The sequence below is a fragment of the Pseudophryne corroboree genome, chromosome 3, assembly GCF_028390025.1.
Source record: "Pseudophryne corroboree isolate aPseCor3 chromosome 3, aPseCor3.hap2, whole genome shotgun sequence".
NCBI lineage: Eukaryota > Metazoa > Chordata > Amphibia > Anura > Myobatrachidae > Pseudophryne > Pseudophryne corroboree.
The window spans coordinates 409344521-409365358 of record NC_086446.1 but is presented as its reverse complement, the minus strand read 5'-3'; the positions used below and the strand labels follow the sequence as shown (position 1 = coordinate 409365358).

The 20838-nt window shown below is 43.5% G+C and overlaps 1 protein-coding gene across 4 annotated transcripts in view; it reads left to right on the top strand.

The window, feature by feature from the left end:
• The window catches only part of RALGAPB (Ral GTPase activating protein non-catalytic subunit beta), a 275647-nt gene that overhangs the window by 158714 nt on the left and 96095 nt on the right, over positions 1 to 20838 (top strand). For all 4 annotated transcript variants that reach the window (XM_063960194.1, XM_063960193.1, XM_063960196.1 and 1 more), the window contains 2 exons: positions 8826 to 9027; positions 15369 to 15536. In XM_063960194.1, the coding sequence (XP_063816264.1) occupies positions 8826 to 9027; positions 15369 to 15536 (370 nt within the window). The remainder of the gene's footprint in view (positions 1 to 8825; positions 9028 to 15368; positions 15537 to 20838) is intronic.

The following is a 20838-nucleotide window of genomic DNA, read 5'->3' as shown; positions in this document are numbered from 1 at the left end:
GCGTATGGACCGCAATGCGCACGCGCGACGTACAGGTACAAAGTCCTTTGTGGTTTTGCACAGGTTCTAGCGACGTTTTCATTCACACTGGCAGCTGCAAGAAGATTGACAGGAAGGGGGCATTTCTGGGTGGTAACTGACCGTTTTCAGGGAGTGTTTTGAAAAACACAGGCGTGCCAGGGAAAACGCAAGCGTAGCTGGGGGAACGCTGGTCAGGTGTGTGACGTCAAAAGCCAACCCTCCAATGTTAGAATCAATGCACAAGATAACTAACTACAGGGCTGGTCTTGTTCTGCACAAAATGTTTTTGCAGGGGCTCTGCTGCACAGGCGGTCGCACTTCTGCAAAGCGAAAATACACTCCCCAGTGGGCGGCGACAATGCGTTTGCACGGCTGCTAAAAACTGCTAGCACGTAATCAACTCGGAATGACCACCCATATACCTAGGGTTTAACCATTTTAGAAACCCCGGTTTCAGATTCTGTGGAATGGTCCATTATATGTTTGTTACATTACATACAGTATATAAACATTCCCACCTGTCAGCAGGTAGTCTTGCAGTAATAAAAATCAGTTTCAAAGGCGCATTCCTTGAATCTTTTGATAGAACCATTTCTACTTTTAAGTAGGAATTTTTGGGAGTGTATAAATGATCGGGCATCTAGGGTGTTCAACTGTAAGAAATTGGAAAGTGTCCTCATCAAGCCAACCGCTCTCAAGACCTCTCCTACGACATTGGTCAACTTAATTTTTAATCTCCGGGACTGGATTCTTGTCCACCCTGTGATAGGTGTTAGTGTCGGCTAACTGGCGAGTAATTTCAGTGTGGTAATCAGTCCAGTCCTGGACAACCACTGCCCCTCCCTTGTCTGCGGGACTTATCACTAAAGTGGTGTTTGCCCGTAATCGGTTTAAGGCTTGTGGAGAGTGCACCCCCACTCAAGTGGACATTGCATCTATGTATGTGGCACCACCACGGATTGGTGGTTGACCTCTGGGAGCACCCCCTTGCTGTTCATTTGATTGATGAGAGTGCAGGATTTCTTGCAGATATATACAGTTGTGCTCATAAGTTTACATACCCTAGCAGAATTTGTGATTTTCTGGCCATTTGTCAGAGAATATGAATGATAACCCACAAACTTTTCTTTCACTCATGGTTGGTGGTTGGGTGAAGGCATTTATTGTCAAACAACTGTGTTTACTCTTTTTAAATCATAATGACAACAGAAACTACCCAAATGACCCTGATCAAAAGTTTACATACCCCAGTTCGTAATACCGTGTATTGCCCCCTTTAACATCAATGACAGCTTGAAGTCTTTTGTGGTAGTTGTGGATGAGGTTCTTTATTTTCTCAGATGGTAAAGTTGCCCATTCTTCTTGGCAAAAAGCCTCCAGTTCCTGTAAATTCTTGGGCTGTCTTGCATGAACTGCACATTTGAGATCTCCCCAGAGTGGCTCAATGATATTGAGGTCAGGAGACTGAGATGGCCACTCCAGAACCTTCACTTTATTCTGCTGTAGCCAATGACAGGTCGACTTGGCCTTGTGTTTTGGATCATTGTCATGTTGGAACGTCCAAGTACGTCCCATGCGCAGCTTCCGGGCTGATAAGTGCAAATTTTCCTCCAGTATTTTCTGATAACATGCTGCATTCACCTTGCCATCAATTTTGACCAAGTTTCCAGTGCCGTTGTAGCTCACACATCCCCAAAACATCAGCGATCCACCTCTGTGTTTCACAGTAGGAATGGTGTACCTTTCATCATAAGTCTTGTTGACTCCACTCCAAATGTAACGTTTATGGTTGTGGCCAAAAAGTTCACTTTTGGTCTTATCACTCCAAATTACTTTGTTCCAGAAGTTTTGAGGCTTGTCTCTGTGCTGTTTGGAGTATTGTAAGCGGGATGCTTTGTGGCATTTGCGTAGTAATGGCTTCTTCTGGCGACTCGACCATGCAGACCATTTTCTTCAAATGCCTCCTTACTGTGCATATTGAAACAACCACACCACTTTTTTTTCAGAGAGTTTTGTATTTCAGCTGAAGTTATTTGTGGATTTTTCTTTGCATCCCGAACAATTTTCCTGGCAGTTGTGGCTGAAATTTTTGTTGGTCTACCTGACCGTGATTTGGTTTCCACAGAATCTCTTATTTTCCACTTCTTAATTAGACTTTGAACACTGCTGATTGGCATTCTCAATAGCTTGGATATCTTTTTATATCCCTTTCCTGTTTTATACACTTCAATTACCCTTTCCCGCAGATCCTTTGACAATTCTTTTGCTTTCCCCATGACTCAGAATCCAGACACTTCAGTGCAGCACTGGATGAAAGATGCAAGGGTCTTTCATGAGTCCAGAAACTCACTGACCTTTTATACACACACACTGATTACAAGCAAACAGATCACAGGTGAGGATGTTTACCTTTAGTAGCCATTCAAACCCGTTTGTGTCAACTTGTGTGCATGTTATCAGGCCAAAATCTCCAGGGTATGTAAACTTTTGATCAGGGTCATTTGGGTAGTTTCTGTTGTCATTATGATTTAAAAAGAGTAAACACAGTTCATGCAAGACAGCCCAAGAATTTACAGGAACTGGAGGCTTTTTGCCAAGAAGAATGGGCAACTTTACCATCTGAGAAAATAAAGAGCCTCATCCACAACTACCACAAAAGACTTCAAGCTGTCATTGATGTTAAAGGGGGCAATACACGGTATTAAGAACTGGGGTATGTAAACTTTTGATCAGGGTCATTTGGGTAGTTTCTGTTGTCATTATGATTTAAAAAGAGTAAACACAGTTGTTTGACAATAAATGCCTTCACCCAACCACTAACCATGAGTGAAAGAAAAGTTTGTGAGTTATAATTCATATTCTCAGACAAATGACCAGAAAATCACAAATTCTGCTAGGGTATGTAAACTTATGAGCACAACTGTGTGTGTGTGTGTGTGTGTGTGTGTGTGTATATATATATATATATATATATATATATATATGTGTGTGTGTATATATATATATATATATATTTACATATACATACATATACAGTGGGGATTGAAAGTTTGGGCACCCTAGGCAAAAATTCATTTTAATGTGCAAAAAGAAGCCATGCAAAAATCTCCAAAAGGCATCAAATTACAGATTAGACATTCTTATAACATGTCACAAAAAGTTTGTTTTTATTTCCATCATTTACACTTTCAAAAGAACAGAAAACAAAAAATGGCATCTGCAAAAGTTTGGGCACCCTGCAGAGTTAATACCTTGTACTGCCCCCTTTGGACAGCTGAGACCTGGCAGTGTCTTGTATTGTTCTCAATCATTGTCTGGAAAGACCAGGTGATGTCAATCTCAAAGGTTTTAAAAGCCCAGACTCATCTGACCTTGCTCCAACAATCGGCACCATGGGTTCCTCTAAGCAGTTGTGTAGAACACTGAAACTGAGAATAGTTGACGCTCACAAAGCAGGAGAAGGCTATAAGAAGATAGCAAAGCGTTATCAGATGCCCATATCCTCTGTTCGGAATGTAATTAAGAAATGGCAGTCATCAGGAACAGTGGAAGTTAAAGCAAGATCTGGAAGACAAAGAAAATTATCAGACAGAACAGCTCGCAGGATTGTGAGAAAAGCAAGTCAAAATCCACGTTTGACTGCACGATCCCACCAGGAAGATCTGGCAGACACTGGAGTTGTGGTACACTATTCCACTATAAAGAGATACTTGTACAAATATGTTCTTCATGGAAGAGTCATCAGAAGAAAACCTCTTCTACGTCCTCACCACAAAAATCAGTGTTTGAAGTTTGCAAATGAACATATAGACAAGCCTGATGCATTTTGGAATAAAGTTATGTGGACTGATGAGGTTAAAATAGAACTTTTTGGCCGGAATGAGCAAAGGTACGTTTGGAGAAGGAAGGGCACAGAATTTAATGAAAAGAACCTCTGTCCAACTGTTAAGCATGGGGGTGGGTCAATAATGCTTTGGGGTTGCATTGCAGCCAGTGGCAGAGGGAACATTTCACTAGTAGAAGGAAAAATGGATTCAATAAGATTCCAGCAAATTTTGGACGCTAACTTGATGCCATCTGTGAAAAAGCTGAAGTTAAAGAGAGGCTGGCTTCTACAAATGGATAATGATCCTAAACACACCTCAAAATCCACGGTGGATTACATCAAGAGGCGTAAACTGAAGGTTTTGCCATGGCCTTCACAATCTCCTGACCTCAACATAATTGAAAATCTATGGATAGACCTTAAAAGAGCAGTGCGTCACAGACAGCCCAGGAATCTCAAAGAACTGGAATACTTTTGTAAGGAAGAACGGGCAAAGATACCTCAAACAAGAATTGAAAGATTCTTGGCTGGCTACAAAAAGCGTTTACAAGCTGTGATACTTGCCAAAGGGGGCAGTACAAGGTATTAACCCTGCAGGGTGCCCAAACTTTTGCAGACGCCATTTTTTGTTTTCTGCTCTTTTGAAAGTGTAAATGATGGAAATAAAATCAAACTTTTTTTTTGACATGTTATAAGAATGTCTAATCTGTAATTTGATGCCTTTCGGAGATTTTTCCATCTTACCTTGGCTTCTTTTTGCACATTAAAATGAATTTTTGCCTGGGGTGCCCAAACTTTCAATCCCCACTGTATATGTATGTATATGTGTGTGTGTGTATGTATGTATGTATGTATGTATGTATGTGTGTGTGTGTATGTGTGTATGTATATGTGTGTGTATGTATGTATGTATGTATATATATATATATATATATATATATATATAAAGCCATACCACAAAATTTAGCAAACGCATGAAAGCAACATCTAAGTCTAGTCTACTGAAGCAAAAAAAAAAAATATATATATATATATAATCTGTAGCACAGGCGCTTTTTTTTATTATTATTTATTTTTATGCCTTAATTGCTGTTTATACTCAATAACAAGAAATGGTGTTGGTACTTTGCAGAGAGCATTGCTGTTATCTGCAGTGATCATTGCCAGCCAAGATGATACAAGAAGGGTTTCAGGAACCATTTTGTACACTTGACACCCCTGTCACGGCATGCAAGGCTAGAAGCACTTGAAGTGACTACTGTACCTAAGTATTTGCACCAGCAGAGAGCAGCCCCAGTGTAGTGCAATAGAAACTAGATAACTGGATCTAGTAAAAACGATGGACAACAGACGGCTCTCCATGACTTCTTTGCTTAAATGTGTTGTTTTACTTTATTACTTTAAATAATGGTAATGTGCTGCGAAGTTGAAGATATGAGAACTCCCAATGCATCAGCGAACGGACTAAAAGTCGCGTTAGCCATGTGGAGAGAGGAGCTTTGTTAACCCGCAGGTTTCTGTCAGTTTTACCTTTTTTTTATAGGTTTGGTAATATGCAAACTGACAGAAAATAAAACAGGTTTTGAAAAACTGCCTTTTAGTAAATGTTAGTGCAGGGAAAAGCAGAGACCTATCACACTAATCAGGGTTTCACTCCATAATAATGAGGCCAATAACTTAACTTAAACATTTAGAACGTTTTTGGCTGTTATACTGAAAATATTTTAAACTGCAAATTTGGCTGCAGGTTTAGCTGCTCACTACTATAAATTATATACATCAGGACTATATGCTTAAAATATTAGTTGGTCTATAGAAAAGTTAAAAAAAAGGGTTGGAAAGTATTCAGTTAATAATTTTTCCTTTTTTTTTATATATTTATATTTAAAATATTTTTATCTCCAATATAGATATATACTTCTGAATAAAAAAACATAAGACTAAAATACATTTATAGTGTTAATTATTCACTCATGGCACACAAATGCTGTTTGCATGGGTATTTTCACAGATCAGAAATGTATGTCTATGTGTAGAAATTCATAAGAATAACGGTCTCAGAATCATCGGACAGATGTATTAACCTGGAGAAGGCATAAGGAAGTGATAAACCAGTGATATGTGCAAGGTGATAAAGGCACCAGCCAATCAGATCCTAATTGTTAATTTACATATTGGAGCTGATTGGCTGGTGCCTTTATCATCTTGCACATATCACTGGTTTATCACTTCCTTATGCCTTCTCCAGGTTAATACATCTGCCCCTATATCTCTAGTCTGTAGTCATACGCATGCAAATATCCTCCAAAGAGAAGTTTAAACAATACATACAGTATGCTTACAGAGTCACATGTATATATTTTCCTCTACACAATTGTAATCCGATACATGGATGTCTCTCCCACAGATAGTTAATGCTGGGAACAGGTACAATACCTATAGTTATTCAAACAATTCCTACATAGATCCACACATATAACAACACTTATAAATTTCAGATGTATAATGTTCAGATTGAGAATTGCAGGAATTGTTTGAATAATTGTGCAGCGTATGCACTCACCCGAGAATTGTAGCATATCAAAGGAATAGTGGCAGTGCGCATTCCCACAATGCATGTAATGCCATGCTGTAGTTTTCAACAAAGATGTGTGAGGACACACCTGTACACTCAGATCCATGATTTTAACTATGGTTTTGCTTGCAAAATATGAATTTGCTTAGAAATACTGTATATAAAAAACAAACAAACCTCTAATTCAGTGGTTCTCAAACATTTTGTAATCACGGCGCCCTAGAGTATCAGAATTTTTTTCACTGCACCCATAGGCCAAATTTTCAGATTTGAGAAATTTAGAAAGAAATATTAAATTAAGTAAATTGTGTTTGTGTCATCCTTAGGGTCAGTTATGTGGTGAGAGACAGGATATGCTTCTGTTTGTCCATATATTCTATGATTGACAGCCACCAGCACTGGTTTTGCCTATTACATTAAACATAAATAATTTGAATTGGTACTGGACCACCAATCCAAGGCACCCCTGCAAGTGTCCTGAGGCACCCCAGGGTGCCTAGGCACACAGTTTGGGAACCACTGCTCTAATTCAACAGGTAAAATGCCTCCATCTCCTGTAAGAGAGCACCTACACATGTGTCCACTTGCATCTAGCATCCCTGCATGTTAAACAGCACATCTAGTCATGCCATACCATGGCATAACTTCGGTAGCTCAGAGCGTTTTTATATGTGACTTTTTCCATTAAAATATGTCCTATTTGCCAAACGATACGAATAGGACACACAAGCATCTTATGCTGATTAAAATTATGTGGCATGCCTATATTCTGTGTGCGACCTTGGCTGTAACTGCATACGAAATGTTATGTTATGATATTAAATGGCATTTCATATGCAGTTACAGCTGCAGACGTACAGTGAATATAGATATGCTGCATATCATTTTAATCAGCAGAGTCTGCTTGTGTGTCCTATTCACATAGCGATGCAAATAAGACACATTTTTGTTAAAAAAAAAAAAATGTCTGAAGCTAACGGAGTTGCATGGAACCTGTCGGCTCACTTACACCAGCCATCTCCTGCTAAATGGCTTATTGAGGCAAAATGTAGGAGGACAGCCAGCTAATATGGAGTTAGGTAGTGCTGGTGGGATGTCATATTAATTATCAGGGTGTATTTGTACTTGCCCTCAGCCAACTGCAAATAGTATGGCTTGGACAGTATCAATTCCCGCAAGTCTTAATTTGCTAGTTTCCACTATTGTGGTCCTGTACAGAACTTTTACGTATTTTACCCTACGTAAAGTATCCTACTGTAGGTTCAACTCCACATTAATCTCCAGTGAATACATTCAAGAGAATCACATGCGTAGGATATATTCTACTAAGTCCTTCAGGTAAGACCCTATAGTTGGTGCAGCAGTGTCAGTAGGATAAAGGAAATGTTGTCTTCACTGGATACAAAAAGACCAGCTGCAAACACCTCATCCAGATCATTTTTAGCTTCTTTAAACATAAACCGTAATACATGCCTGTTCAGTGAGACACAGCACAGCCTCATAAATATGGCTTGGTCTGTGTGAGTTTGATGAGGATATCGCTATAATTTAGTGTTCAGTAGTTTACAAATTGAACTTTAAGTGCAGTATCTGATGCTTATAATAGACAATATATAAGATTATTAAAAAAAAAAAAAAAAACCTTTCAGTGGGAAGGTAAAAAATATCACTACACACTTAAGATAAATGAAATTTTAAGGATGGTGTATTGTCTAATAAATGACTGTACCTTATTATGGACTTCATTAGCTGTATTCCAATATCTCTGCATCTGGTGCCAATAAATCCCCCATATCCTATGGTCATCTGATAGACTGTTTATGTCATTATCAGTCATGGATGGTAAACTGGAAAATGACCAAAGATGTCTTCTGTTGGCCTGACTCTGATCATCCGGCCTCACTGATAGGACAAGTGATATCGGAGTGATCCAACTGATCAGTGCCAAATGACCAGATTTTATCGAATTTTGCCACTTATTTGTTTATCCAAATTGGCCTTCACTCCTTACGCTGGGTTTGGAATTGTAGTATGTGTGCTCATCATGTAACATTGGGTACTAGAAATCTGTGAACATTCTTTTTGTGGGTATCACAGTATAAATTATTACATGGCTCCCACTATTGCACAAATGTCTACATATTTAGTTTAAACAAATATCAGATGTGTGTTTATATAGAAGTTATATTTTTATACTAGAAGCTAGCAATTCTGTCTGGAATACATATGTTCATGTGCAACAAGCGGCTGTATATATACTAAAGAATACCATGATAGAATGTCCCCACACTAGCCTTTATTCTTTGTCATATTGTTAAATCTTTTTGCCATTATTTCCCATGAGCCTGAGCACATATTTTTTGGTAGTAACATCCAATCAAACACTCTCCTCATTCTCTGCAGCAATAGCTACGCAGGCCACCGTGGAATTGCGTCGCAAAGGTTCCCAGTTGTCCACAGACACCATGGGATCAAGCACAGTGTTTGATGCCAATGAATTTCCAGACAATTATGAGGCTGGACGGGCCGAGGCTTGTGGCACCTTGTGTAGGATTTTCTGCAGCAAGAAGACCGGGGAGGAAATACTGTCTGCATACCTTTCCAGGTATCACTGTTGTGCTGTAGAATCTTGTCTTTTAAATATGCCTTATAAATGGCTTTGGTAGCGTAGCCTTTAATTGCAATAAAAAAAAGTTAATAATCTTGTATTTGAATTAAGTTAACTGCTGTTCTAGTTGGCGCCGCGGATGGCTGCCTCGGTGCTGCTCTGCCAAGCAGCCTTAGTCTTTAGTCTTAAATGTATAATATGTCTACTGTACAGTTGCATATGTGCAGTATGAACTCATATGTGTAATGTATGCTACGTTTTTTCCTCCATGTTGCTGCTTGGCGATGCATTTGTACCACAAAGAATTCCTAGTGTACGTGAGTACACCTGGCCAATAAAGCTGATTCTGATTCTGCTGCTGATTACTGGGCCTGGGCGATTTAGTCATTTGGGATTACCCAGCGCAGTAATGACAGAGGGTGGACTATTCTCTGCAGCTCCAGGAGCTGCGAGGAAAAGTCTGCTAGAAGAAGGCACCACCAGGGGGTTTAATGCTCAGGGAATCCCATTGATTCCACTAACCCTGCAAGGGATAGCCAATGCTGTATACAAATCTACTAATGTTTTCTCTTACGTCCTAGAGGATGCTGGGGACTCCGTAAGGACCATGGGGTATAGACAGGTTCCGCAGGAGATAGGGCACCTAAAAAGAACTTTGACTATGGGTGTGCACTGGCTCCTCCCTCTATGCCCCTCCTCCAGACCTCAGTTAGATCTTGTGCCCAGAGGAGAATGGGTGCACTGCAGAGAGCTCTCCAGAGTTTTCTGTGGAAAAAGAATTTTGTTTAGGTTTTTTATTTTCAGGGAGTCCTGTTGGCAACAGGCTCCCTGCATCGTGGGACTGAGGAGAGAGAAGCAGAGCTGGCTTGTTAAGTTGGGCACTGCTTCTAAGGCTACTGGACACCATTAGCTCCAGAGGGAGTCTGAACACATGTCTCACCTGGGGTTCGTCCTGGAGCCGCGCCGCCGCCGTCCTCACAGATGCCGAAGATAGAAGCCGGGTGAGTATGAGAAGGCAAAGAAGACATCAGGCAGCAGAAGACATCAGATCTTCATGAGGTAAGCGCGCAGCGGTAAGCTGCGCGCCATTGCTCCCAGTCACACACTCAAGCAGGCACTGAAGGGCGCGGGGGGGGGGGGGGCGCCCTGGGCAGCAATATTCCTCATATTTGGCATTGATAAGCATGGATTAGGCTGTGGCACAGTAAATCCGGTAACCCCCGCCATTTTTTTATAGAAAGTTGATGGGACCGAAGCCCGCCGTCGGGTGGGCGGTGCTTGATCCTCAGCACTAACCAGCGCCATTTTCTCCACAGAGACTGCATGAGGAAACGCTGGCTCTCTGTTCTCTCCCCTGCTGAGCTTCACAGGCTGGAAAAAAGAGGAGGGGGGCACTTTGGCGACGCAGTGAGTGGAGATTACAATTCTATACATATAACAGCGCTATCTGGTCATATATTCCAGTGTTTTTAAGCGCTGGGTGTGTGCTGGCATACTCTCTCTCTCTGTCTCTCCTAAGGGCCTGGTTGGGGTTTTGTCCCCTTATAGGTAACTCCCTGTGTGTGGGGGGTGTTGGTACATGTGTGTCGACAATGTCTGAGACGGAAGGCTTCTCCAAGGATGAGGTGGAGCAAATGAGTGGTGTGTCCCCGTCGGTTGTGCCGACTCCAGATTGGATGGATATGTGGCATACGTTGCATGCAAGTGTGGCATCTTTACATAAAAGGCTTGATCAGGCTGGTTTAGGGGGGACATCAGGCGGTCAATCCTCAGATTGGACCGACTCACAGGGCCCGTCGAGGTCTCAAAAGCGTCCCTTAACACAAGACACTACTACTGACACGGATTCTGATTCCAGTGTCGACTATGACGAAGTAAAATTGCACCCTAGGGTGACTAAAACCATTCAGTGTATGATTGTGGCAATAAGGGATGTGTTGCATATTGTGGATGAACCCTCGGTCCCCGACACAAGGGTACACATGTTTAAGGAAAAGAAACAGATTATTAATTTTCCCACATCTCATGAATTAAATGAGTTCTTTGGAAAAGCTTGGGAGACTCCGGATAAGAGACCGCAGATCCCCAAAAGAATTTTTATGGCATACCCTTTCCCTAAGCAGGACAGGGAGATTTGGGCATCACCCCCCACTGTGGACAAGGCCCTGACGCGCTTGTCCAAGAAAGTGGCGCTACCGTCTCCTGACACAGCGGCCCTTAAGGACCCTGCAGATCGCAGGCAAGAAACTACCTTAAAGGGTATTTATTCTCATACGGGTGCTGTGTTAAGACCGACGATTGCGTCGGCATGGGTGTGTAGCGCAATTGCATCTTGGACAGATGAGCTGACAGATCAATTTGATACTATGGATAAGGATACTATATTCCTAACTCTAGCCCATATAAAAGACGCAGTCTTATTTATGAGGGATGCTCAAAGGGACATTGGATTGCTAGCGGCTAGGGCCAATGCCATGTCTGTATCAGCGAGAAGATCCTTATGGACTCGCCAATGGACGGGTGATGCGGATTCCAAGAAACATATGGAAGTACTACCCTATAAGGGTGATGTATTTTTTGGTGATGGGCTGACGGACCTGGTTTCCACAGCTACAGCAGGTAAATCAAATTTATTACCATATATTCCCCAACAGCAAAAGAAAGCAACACCCTATCAGATGCAGTCCTTTCGGTCGCACAAGTCCAAAAGAGGTCGGGGATCCTCTTTCCTCGCCAGAGGTAAGGGCAGAGGCAAGAGAGCACCTGCTTCGTCAGGTGCCCAGGAACAAAAGTCCTCCCCGGCTGCTCCAAAACCCACAGCATGACGCTGGGACTCCCATGAGGGAGTCCGCACCGGGGGGGGGCACGTCTTCGACTTTTCAGTCAGGCCTGGGTCAGTTCGGACCTGAATCCCTGGGTGTTGGAAATAGTTTCCCAGGGTTAAAAATTGGAATTAGAGAGGTGCCCCCGCGCCAATTTTTCAAATCGGCCCTACCAGCTTCACCATCGGAAAGGGATGTAGTGTTAGCTGCAATTCAAACGCTGTGTATACAGCAAGTGATCATCAAGGTTCCCCTTCACCAGCAGGGAAGAGGTTACTATTCAACCCTATTTGTGGTCCCGAAACCGGACGGTACGGTCAGACCGATTTTGAATCTGAAATCCCTAAACCTGTACATAAAAAGATTTAAATTCAAAATGGAATCTCTCATAGCAATAATAGCCAACATGGAGGAGGGGGAGTTTATGGTGTCTCTGGACATAAAGGATGCGTACCTTCATGTCCCCATATATGCCCCCCATCAGGAATACCTGAGATTCGCTGTACAGGATTGTCATTACCAATTTCAGACGTTGCCGTTTGGACTTTCCACGGCCCCGAGGATTTTCACCAAGATAAATGGCGGAAATGATGGTGGTCCTGCGCAAGCATGGAGTCACAATTATCCCATACTTGGACGATCTCCTGATAAAAGCGAGATCAAGAGAGAAATTGCTGAGCAGTGTGGCGCTCTCTCTGAGAGTGCTCCAGCAACACGGTTGGATTCTAAATCTACCGAAGTCACAGTTGATTCCGACAACTCGACTACCGTTCCTAGGTATGATACTGGATACGGAACAAATTAAGGTCTTCCTCCCAATAGAGAAAGCCCAAGACATCCAGAACATGGTCAGAGACCTGCTAAAACTGAAAAGGGTGTCAGTTCACCAATGCACTCGAGTTCTGGGGAAAATGGTTGCGGCCTACGAGGCCATTTCCTTCGGAAGGTTCCATGCAAGGACTTTTCAATGGGACCTTCTGGACAAGTGGTCCGGGTCCCATCTGCATTTACATCGGAAAATAACTCTGTCCCCAGGAACCAGAGTGTCCCTCCTGTGGAGGTTGCAAAGTGCTCACCTGCTGGAGGGTCGCTTGTTCGGGATTCAGGACTGGATCCTGGTTACCACGGACGCGAGCCTCCGAGGATGGGGAGCGGTCACACAGGGAAAGACTTTTCAGGGTCTTTGGTCAGACCAGGAGTCCTGTCTACACATCAATGTGTTGGAACTCAGGGCCATTTACAACGGCCTTCGACAAGCGGAGAGTTTTCTTCTAAACCTTCCGGTTCTGATTCAATTAGACAATGTCACAGCAGTGGCTCATGTGAACCGCCAAGGCGGGACAAGAAGCAGAGTCGCGATGGCGGAAGCCACAAGGATCCTTCGCTGGGCGGAAAATCATGTAAGCGCTCTGTCGGCTGTCTTCATTCCGGGAGTGGACAACTGGGAAGCAGACTTCCTCAGCAGACACGATCTCCATCCAGGAGAGTGGGGACTTCATCAAGAAGTCTTTGCAGACATAACACGTCTTTGGGGAACTCCTCAAATAGACATGATGGCGTCACGCCTCAACAAAAAACTTCGGAGGTATTGCGCCAGGTCTCGGGACCCTCAGGCAGTAGCAGTAGACGCACTGGTAACACCGTGGGTGTTCGAATCGGTCTACGTGTTCCCTCCTCTTCCTCTCATCACGAAAGTGTTGAGGATCATAAGACGAAGAAGAGTACGGACAATACTCGTTGTCCCAGACTGGCCTCGAAGGGCTTGGTACTTGGAACTACAAGAGATGCTCACAGGAGACCCCTGGCCTCTTCCTCTGAGGGAAGACCTGTTGCAGCAGGGGCCCTGTGTATTTCAAGACTTACCGCGGTTACGTTTGACGGCATGGCGGTTGAACGGGGATTCCGGAAGAGGTCATCCCTACTTTAATAAAGGCTAGGAAGGAGGTGACGATAAAACATTATCACCGTATCTGGCGAAAGTATGTGTCTTGGTGTGAGACCAAGAATGCACTTACGGAAGATTTTCATTTGGGTCGTCTTCTCCACTTCCTAAATACAGGAGTGGATATGGGCCTGAAATTAGGCTCTGTTAAGGTACAGATTTCGGCCCTCTCGATTTTCTTTCAGAAGGAATTGGCTTCTCTTCCAGAAGTCCAGACGTTTGTAAAGGGTGTGCTGCACATCCAGCCCCCTTTTGTGCCTCCAGTGGCACCATGGGACCTGAACGTGGTGTTGCAGTTCCTAAAATCACACTGGTTTGAACCGCTTAACAAAGTTGAGTTGAAATTTCTTACCTGGAAGGTGGTCATGTTGTTGGCCTTAGCATCAGCAAGGCGAGTGTCAGAATTGGCGGCTCTATCACACAAGAGCCCCTACTTGATTTTTCATGTGGATCGAGCTGAATTGAGGACACGTCCGCAATTTTTGCCTAAAGTGGTTTCTTCGTTCCATATGAATCAACCTATAGTGGTGCCTGTGGCTACCGGTGACCTGGAGGATTCCAGATCCCTGGACGTAGTCAGGGCCTTAAAAATGTATGTAGCCAGGACGGCTAGAATTAGGAAAACAGAGGCTCTGTTTGTCCTGTATGCGGCCAATAGGATTGGCGCTCCTGCTTTAAAGCAGACTATTGCTCGCTGGATCTGTAATACGATTCAGCAGGCTCACTCTACGGCTGGATTGCCGGTACCAAATTCGGTTAAGGCCCATTCCACTAGGAAGGTGGGCTCTTTTTGGGCGGCTGCCCGAGGCACATCGGCATTACAACTTTGCCGAGCGGCGACGTGGTCGGGGTCAAACACTTTTGCTAAATTCTACAAGTTTGATACCCTGGCTGATGAGGACCTAGCGATTGCTCAGTCGGTGCTGCAGAGTCGTCTGCACTCTCACGCCCGATTGGATGCTTTGGTATAAACCCCATGGTCCTTACGGAGTCCCCAGCATCCTCTAGGACGTAAGAGAAAATAAGATTTTAAACCTACCGGTAAATCTATTTCTCCTAGTCCGTAGAGGATGCTGGGCGCCCGTCCCAGTGCGGAAACTCTGCAAGACTTGTATATAGTTGTTGCTTACATAAGGGTTATGTTACAGTTGACATCGGCCTTGGACCGTTACTGTTGGTTTTGTTCATACTGTTAACTGGTTATGTATGTTCCAGGTTACATGGTATGATTGGTGTGGGCTGGTATGAATCTTGCCCTTGGATTGCTAAATCCTGCCTTGTATTGTCCATCTCCTCTGGGAACAGTTCTCTAACTGAGGTCTGGAGGAGGGTCATAGAGGGAGGAGCCAGTGCACACCCATAGTCAAAGTTCTTTTTAGGTGCCCTATCTCCTGCGGAGCCCGTCTATATCCCATGGTCCTTACGGAGCCCAGCATCCTCTACGGACTAGGAGAAATAGATTTACCGGTAGGTTTAAAATCTTATTTTCTTTACTGTAATATGTATATTTGTGTGAGATTTTGCTTAGCTAGCGTTGCAATTTCCCAACATGAGTGATCATCCTTTTTCTGTAGGTTTTACATGGTCCTTGTCCAAGGTTTACAAATTGGAGACTTTATCTGCTACCCAGTTCTTGCCAGTATCATCCTGAATTCCCCTCCACTTTTCTGCTGTGACCTTAAGGGAATTAATGTGGTGGTTCCATATTTTATTTCTGCACTAGAAATTATATTGCCAGACAGGTAAGTTTGCACAAGGATTGAAATGTGTTTGTGATCTCTAGGTAAAGAAGGCACCATTCAGTATTCGAAGCATAATGCTATGATTAATGCAATACCTTGATCTTTTCTCTTTGGCCGTTTTGTGTGTGTAATATATAGATTTCCTTAATGCGCTATTATTCTGTATATATGTGGGGAACAATTACCACAATAATTACATATAATCAATTTTTCTTAAAGATATATTCAAGATTATATTTAAAATTATATTAAATATTTTGGCAGCTTTCCCAAAAGGAGGCCCCTTGCCGATATGGGCCTAGAGAATTGATATAGAGAGGTTTTTGTTTTTTTTGAGGAGCGCTCTAATTAAATTGTATAAGTGTTCCCACTATAACATTGTAGGATAAATACATCTTGTCTTCCAAATGAATGAAGAGGATACACTGATATTGCCTTATATAGATTCTAAAAAACTTTGCTAAAATATAATTAAAACATTTGTCAAATATTCAGAACATTCATTTTCACAAGCATTTCTTTGCACCATAGAGATGTCAACAAAAAAGGCTTATTAAGCCTGTTCCCATTCGTTTGTGTGATGATAAAGCTTTCCAACGCATGTCGTTTGTGGCAGCTTCTTCAGGGTGTTAATTTTCAAATGATTGAATTTTTCATATTTTGACGACAGAAATTATTCTCATTCTCAGATGTTAAATAGTAAATAAATTACACCAATAGCAAGTACGGGCGACTGTGAGTAATCTTTATTGGATTCCACAGATTAGGTGCTTTAAACATGATTCAATTTGTTTTATTTAAAAAGTGATTTTCTAATGGTTTGTTCAAGAATCCTGTATGAACCAGCAGCACTCAATTACCTGTGTGTGGTGTGGAGTTCAAATGCAAAATGATCACTTTGCATTTGAACTCCAGACCACACACAGGTGATTGAGTGCTGCTGGTTCATATAGGATTCTTAGACAGACCATTAGAAAATCACTTTTTAAATAAAACGATTTGAACTTTGTCCTCAGAGTCCTGTCAATGCGAAATCAGGTTAGAATTGCCTAATCCGGAGAATCCAATAAAGATTACTCTAGAAAATCTAGCACCGTCGTCCGTACTTGCTATAAGTGTAATTTATTTGCTATTTATCATCTGAGAATAAGGAATCATTCCTGTCATCAAAATATGAAAATTCAGTCATTTTATAAATTAATACCCCTGAAGAAGTCGCCACAGACGAAACGTGTTGGGTGAAAGCTTTATCATTATCTCACAAACTAAAGTGAACAGGCTTAATCGGCCTTTTTTTGTTGACATCTCTATGGTGCAAAGAAATGCTTGTGAACATGAATGTTTTGAATATTTGACAAATGTTTTAATTATCTTTTATTAAAGTTTTTTTAATTTATTGGGTGTTCTTGTATGTAAGGCAATATCAGTCTATCCTCTTTCTTCATTCATTCGTAAGATGGGATATATTTATTTTCCTATGTTTTAGTAGAGATGAGCGCCTGAAATTTTTCGGGTTTTGTGTTTTGGTTTTGGGTTCGGTTCCGCGGCCGTGTTTTGGGTTCGAACGCGTTTTGGCAAAACCTCACCGAATTATTTTTGTCGGATTCGGGTGTGTTTTGGATTCGGGTGTTTTTTTCAAAAAACCCTAAAAAACAGCTTAAATCATAGAATTTGGGGGTAATTTTGATCCCAAAGTATTATTAACCTCAAAAAACATAATTTACACTCATTTTCAGCCTATTCTGAACACATCACACCTCACAATATTATTTTTAGTCCTAAAATTTGCACCGAGGTCGCTGTGTGAGTAAGATAAGCGACCCTAGTGGCCGACACAAACACCGGGCCCATCTAGGAGTGGCACTGCAGTGTCACGCAGGATGTCCCTTCCAAAAAACCCTCCCCAAACAGCACATGACGCAAAGAAAAAAAGAGGCGCAATGAGGTAGCTGACTGTGTGAGAAAGATAAGCGACCCTAGTGGCCGACACAAACACCGGGCCCATCTAGGAGTGGCACTGCAGTGTCACGCAGGATGTCCCTTCCAAAAAACCCTCCCCAAACAGCACATGACGCAAAGAAAAAAAGAGGCGCAATGAGGTAGCTGTGTGAGAAAGATAAGCGACCCTAGTGGCCGACACAAACACCGGGCCCATCTAGGAGTGGCACTGCAGTGTCACGCAGGATGTCCCTTCCAAAAAACCCTCCCCAAACAGCACATGACGCAAAGAAAAAAAGAGGCGCAATGAGGTAGCTGTGTGAGTAAGATTAGCGACCCTAGTGGCCGACACAAACACCGGGCCCATCTAGGAGTGGCACTGCAGTGTCACGCAGGATGGCCCTTCCAAAAAACCCTCCCCAAACAGCACATGACGCAAAGAAAAAAAGAGGCGCAATGAGGTAGCTGACTGTGTGAGTAAGATTAGCGACCCTAGTGGCCGACACAAACACCGGGCACATCTAGGAGTGGCACTGCAGTGTCACGCAGGATGTCCCTTCCAAAAAACCCTCCCCAAACAGCACATGACGCAAAGAAAAAAAGAGGCGCAATGAGGTAGCTGTGTGAGTAAGATTAGCGACCCTAGTGGCCGACACAAACACCGGGCCCATCTAGGAGTGGCACTGCAGTGTCACGCAGGATGTCCCTTCCAAAAAACCCTCCCCAATCAGCACATGATGCAAAGAAAAAGAAAAGAAAAAAGAGGTGCAAGATGGAATTATCCTTGGGCCCTCCCACCCACCCTTATGTTGTATAAACAAAACAGGACATGCACACTTTAACCAACCCATCATTTCAGTGACAGGGTCTGCCACACGACTGTGACTGATATGACGGGTTGGTTTGGACCCCCCCCAAAAAAGAAGCAATTAATCTCTCCTTGCACAAACTGGCTCTACAGAGGCAAGATGTCCACCTCATCTTCACCCTCCGATATATCACCGTGTACATCCCCCTCCTCACAGATTATCAATTCGTCCCCACTGGAATCCACCATCTCAGCTCCCTGTGTACTTTGTGGAGGCAATTGCTGCTGGTCAATGTCTCCGCGGAGGAATTGATTATAATTCATTTTAATGAACATCATCTTCTCCACATTTTCTGGATGTAACCTCGTACGCCGATTGCTGACAAGGTGAGCGGCGGCACTAAACACTCTTTCGGAGTACACACTTGTGGGAGGGCAACTTAGGTAGAATAAAGCCAGTTTGTGCAAGGGCCTCCAAATTGCCTCTTTTTCCTGCCAGTATAAGTACGGACTGTGTGACGTGCCTACTTGGATGCGGTCACTCATATAATCCTCCACCATTCTATCAATGTTGAGAGAATCATATGCAGTGACAGTAGACGACATGTCCGTAATCGTTGTCAGGTCCTTCAGTCCGGACCAGATGTCAGCATCAGCAGTCGCTCCAGACTGCCCTGCATCACCGCCAGCGGGTGGGCTCGGAATTCTGAGCCTTTTCCTCGCACCCCCAGTTGCGGGAGAATGTGAAGGAGGAGATGTTGACAGGTCGCGTTCCGCTTGACTTGACAATTTTGTCACCAGCAGGTCTTTCAACCCCAGCAGACCTGTGTCTGCCGGAAAGAGAGATCCAAGGTAGGCTTTAAATCTAGGATCGAGCACGGTGGCCAAAATGTCGTGCTCTGATTTCAACAGATTGACCACCCGTGAATCCTTGTTAAGCGAATTAAGGGCTGCATCCACAAGTCCCACATGCCTAGCGGAATCGCTCCGTGTTAGCTCCTTCTTCAATGCCTCCAGCTTCTTCTGCAAAAGCCTGATGAGGGGAATGACCTGACTCAGGCTGGCAGTGTCTGAACTGACTTCACGTGTGGCAAGTTCAAAGGGCATCAGAACCTTGCACAACGTTGAAATCATTCTCCACTGCACTTGAGACAGGTGCATTCCATCTCCTATATCGTGCTCAATTGTATAGGCTTGAATGGCCTTTTGCTGCTCCTCCAACCTCTGAAGCATATAGAGGGTTGAATTCCACCTCGTTACCACTTCTTGCTTCAGATGATGGCAGGGCAGGTTCAGTAGTTTTTGGTGGTGCTCCAGTCTTCTGTACGTGGTGCCTGTACGCCGAAAGTGTCCCGCAATTTTTCTGGCCACCGACAGCATCTCTTGCACGCCCCTGTCGTTTTTTAAAAAATTCTGCACCACCAAATTCAAGGTATGTGCAAAACATGGGACGTGCTGGAATTTGCCCATATTTAATGCACACACAATATTGCTGGCGTTGTCCGATGCCACAAATCCACAGGAGAGTCCAATTGGGGTAAGCCATTCCGCGATGATCTTCCTCAGTTGCCGTAAGAGGTTTTCAGCTGTGTGCGTATTCTGGAAAGCGGTGATACAAAGCGTAGCCTGCCTAGGAAAGAGTTGGCGTTTGCGAGATGCTGCTACTGGTGCCGCCGCTGCTGTTCTTGCGGCGGGAGTCCATACATCTACCCAGTGGGCTGTCACAGTCATATAGTCCTGACCCTGCCCTGCTCCACTTGTCCACATGTCCGTGGTTAAGTGGACATTGGGTACAACTGCATTTTTTAGGACACTGGTGAGTCTTTTTCTGACGTCCGTGTACATTCTCGGTATCGCCTGCCTAGAGAAGTGGAACCTAGATGGTATTTGGTAACGGGGGCACACTGCCTCAATAAATTGTCTAGTTCCCTGTGAACTAACGGCGGATACCGGACGCACGTCTAACACCAACATAGTTGTCAAGGACTCAGTTATCCGCTTTGCAGTAGGATGACTGCTGTGATATTTCATCTTCCTCGCAAAGGACTGTTGAACAGTCAATTGCTTACTGGAAGTAGTACAAGTGGGCTTACGACTTCCCCTCTGGGATGACCATCGACTCCCAGCGGCAACAACAGCAGCGCCAGCAGCAGTAGGCGTTACACGCAAGGATGCATCGGAGGAATCCCAGGCAGGAAAGGACTCGTCAGACTTGCCAGTGACATGGCCTGCAGGACTATTGGCATTCCTGGGGAAGGAGGAAATTGACACTGAGGGAGTTGGTGGGGTGGTTTGCGTGAGCTTGGTTACAAGAGGAAGGGATTTACTGGTCAGTGGACTGCTTCCGCTGTCACCCAAAGTTTTTGAACTTGTCACTGACTTATTATGAATGCGCTGCAGGTGACGTATAAGGGAGGATGTTCCGAGGTGGTTAACGTCCTTACCCCTACTTATTACAGCTTGACAAAGGGAACACACGGCTTGACACCTGTTGTCCGCATTTCTGGTGAAATACCTCCACACCGAAGAGCTGATTTTTTTGGTATTTTCACCTGG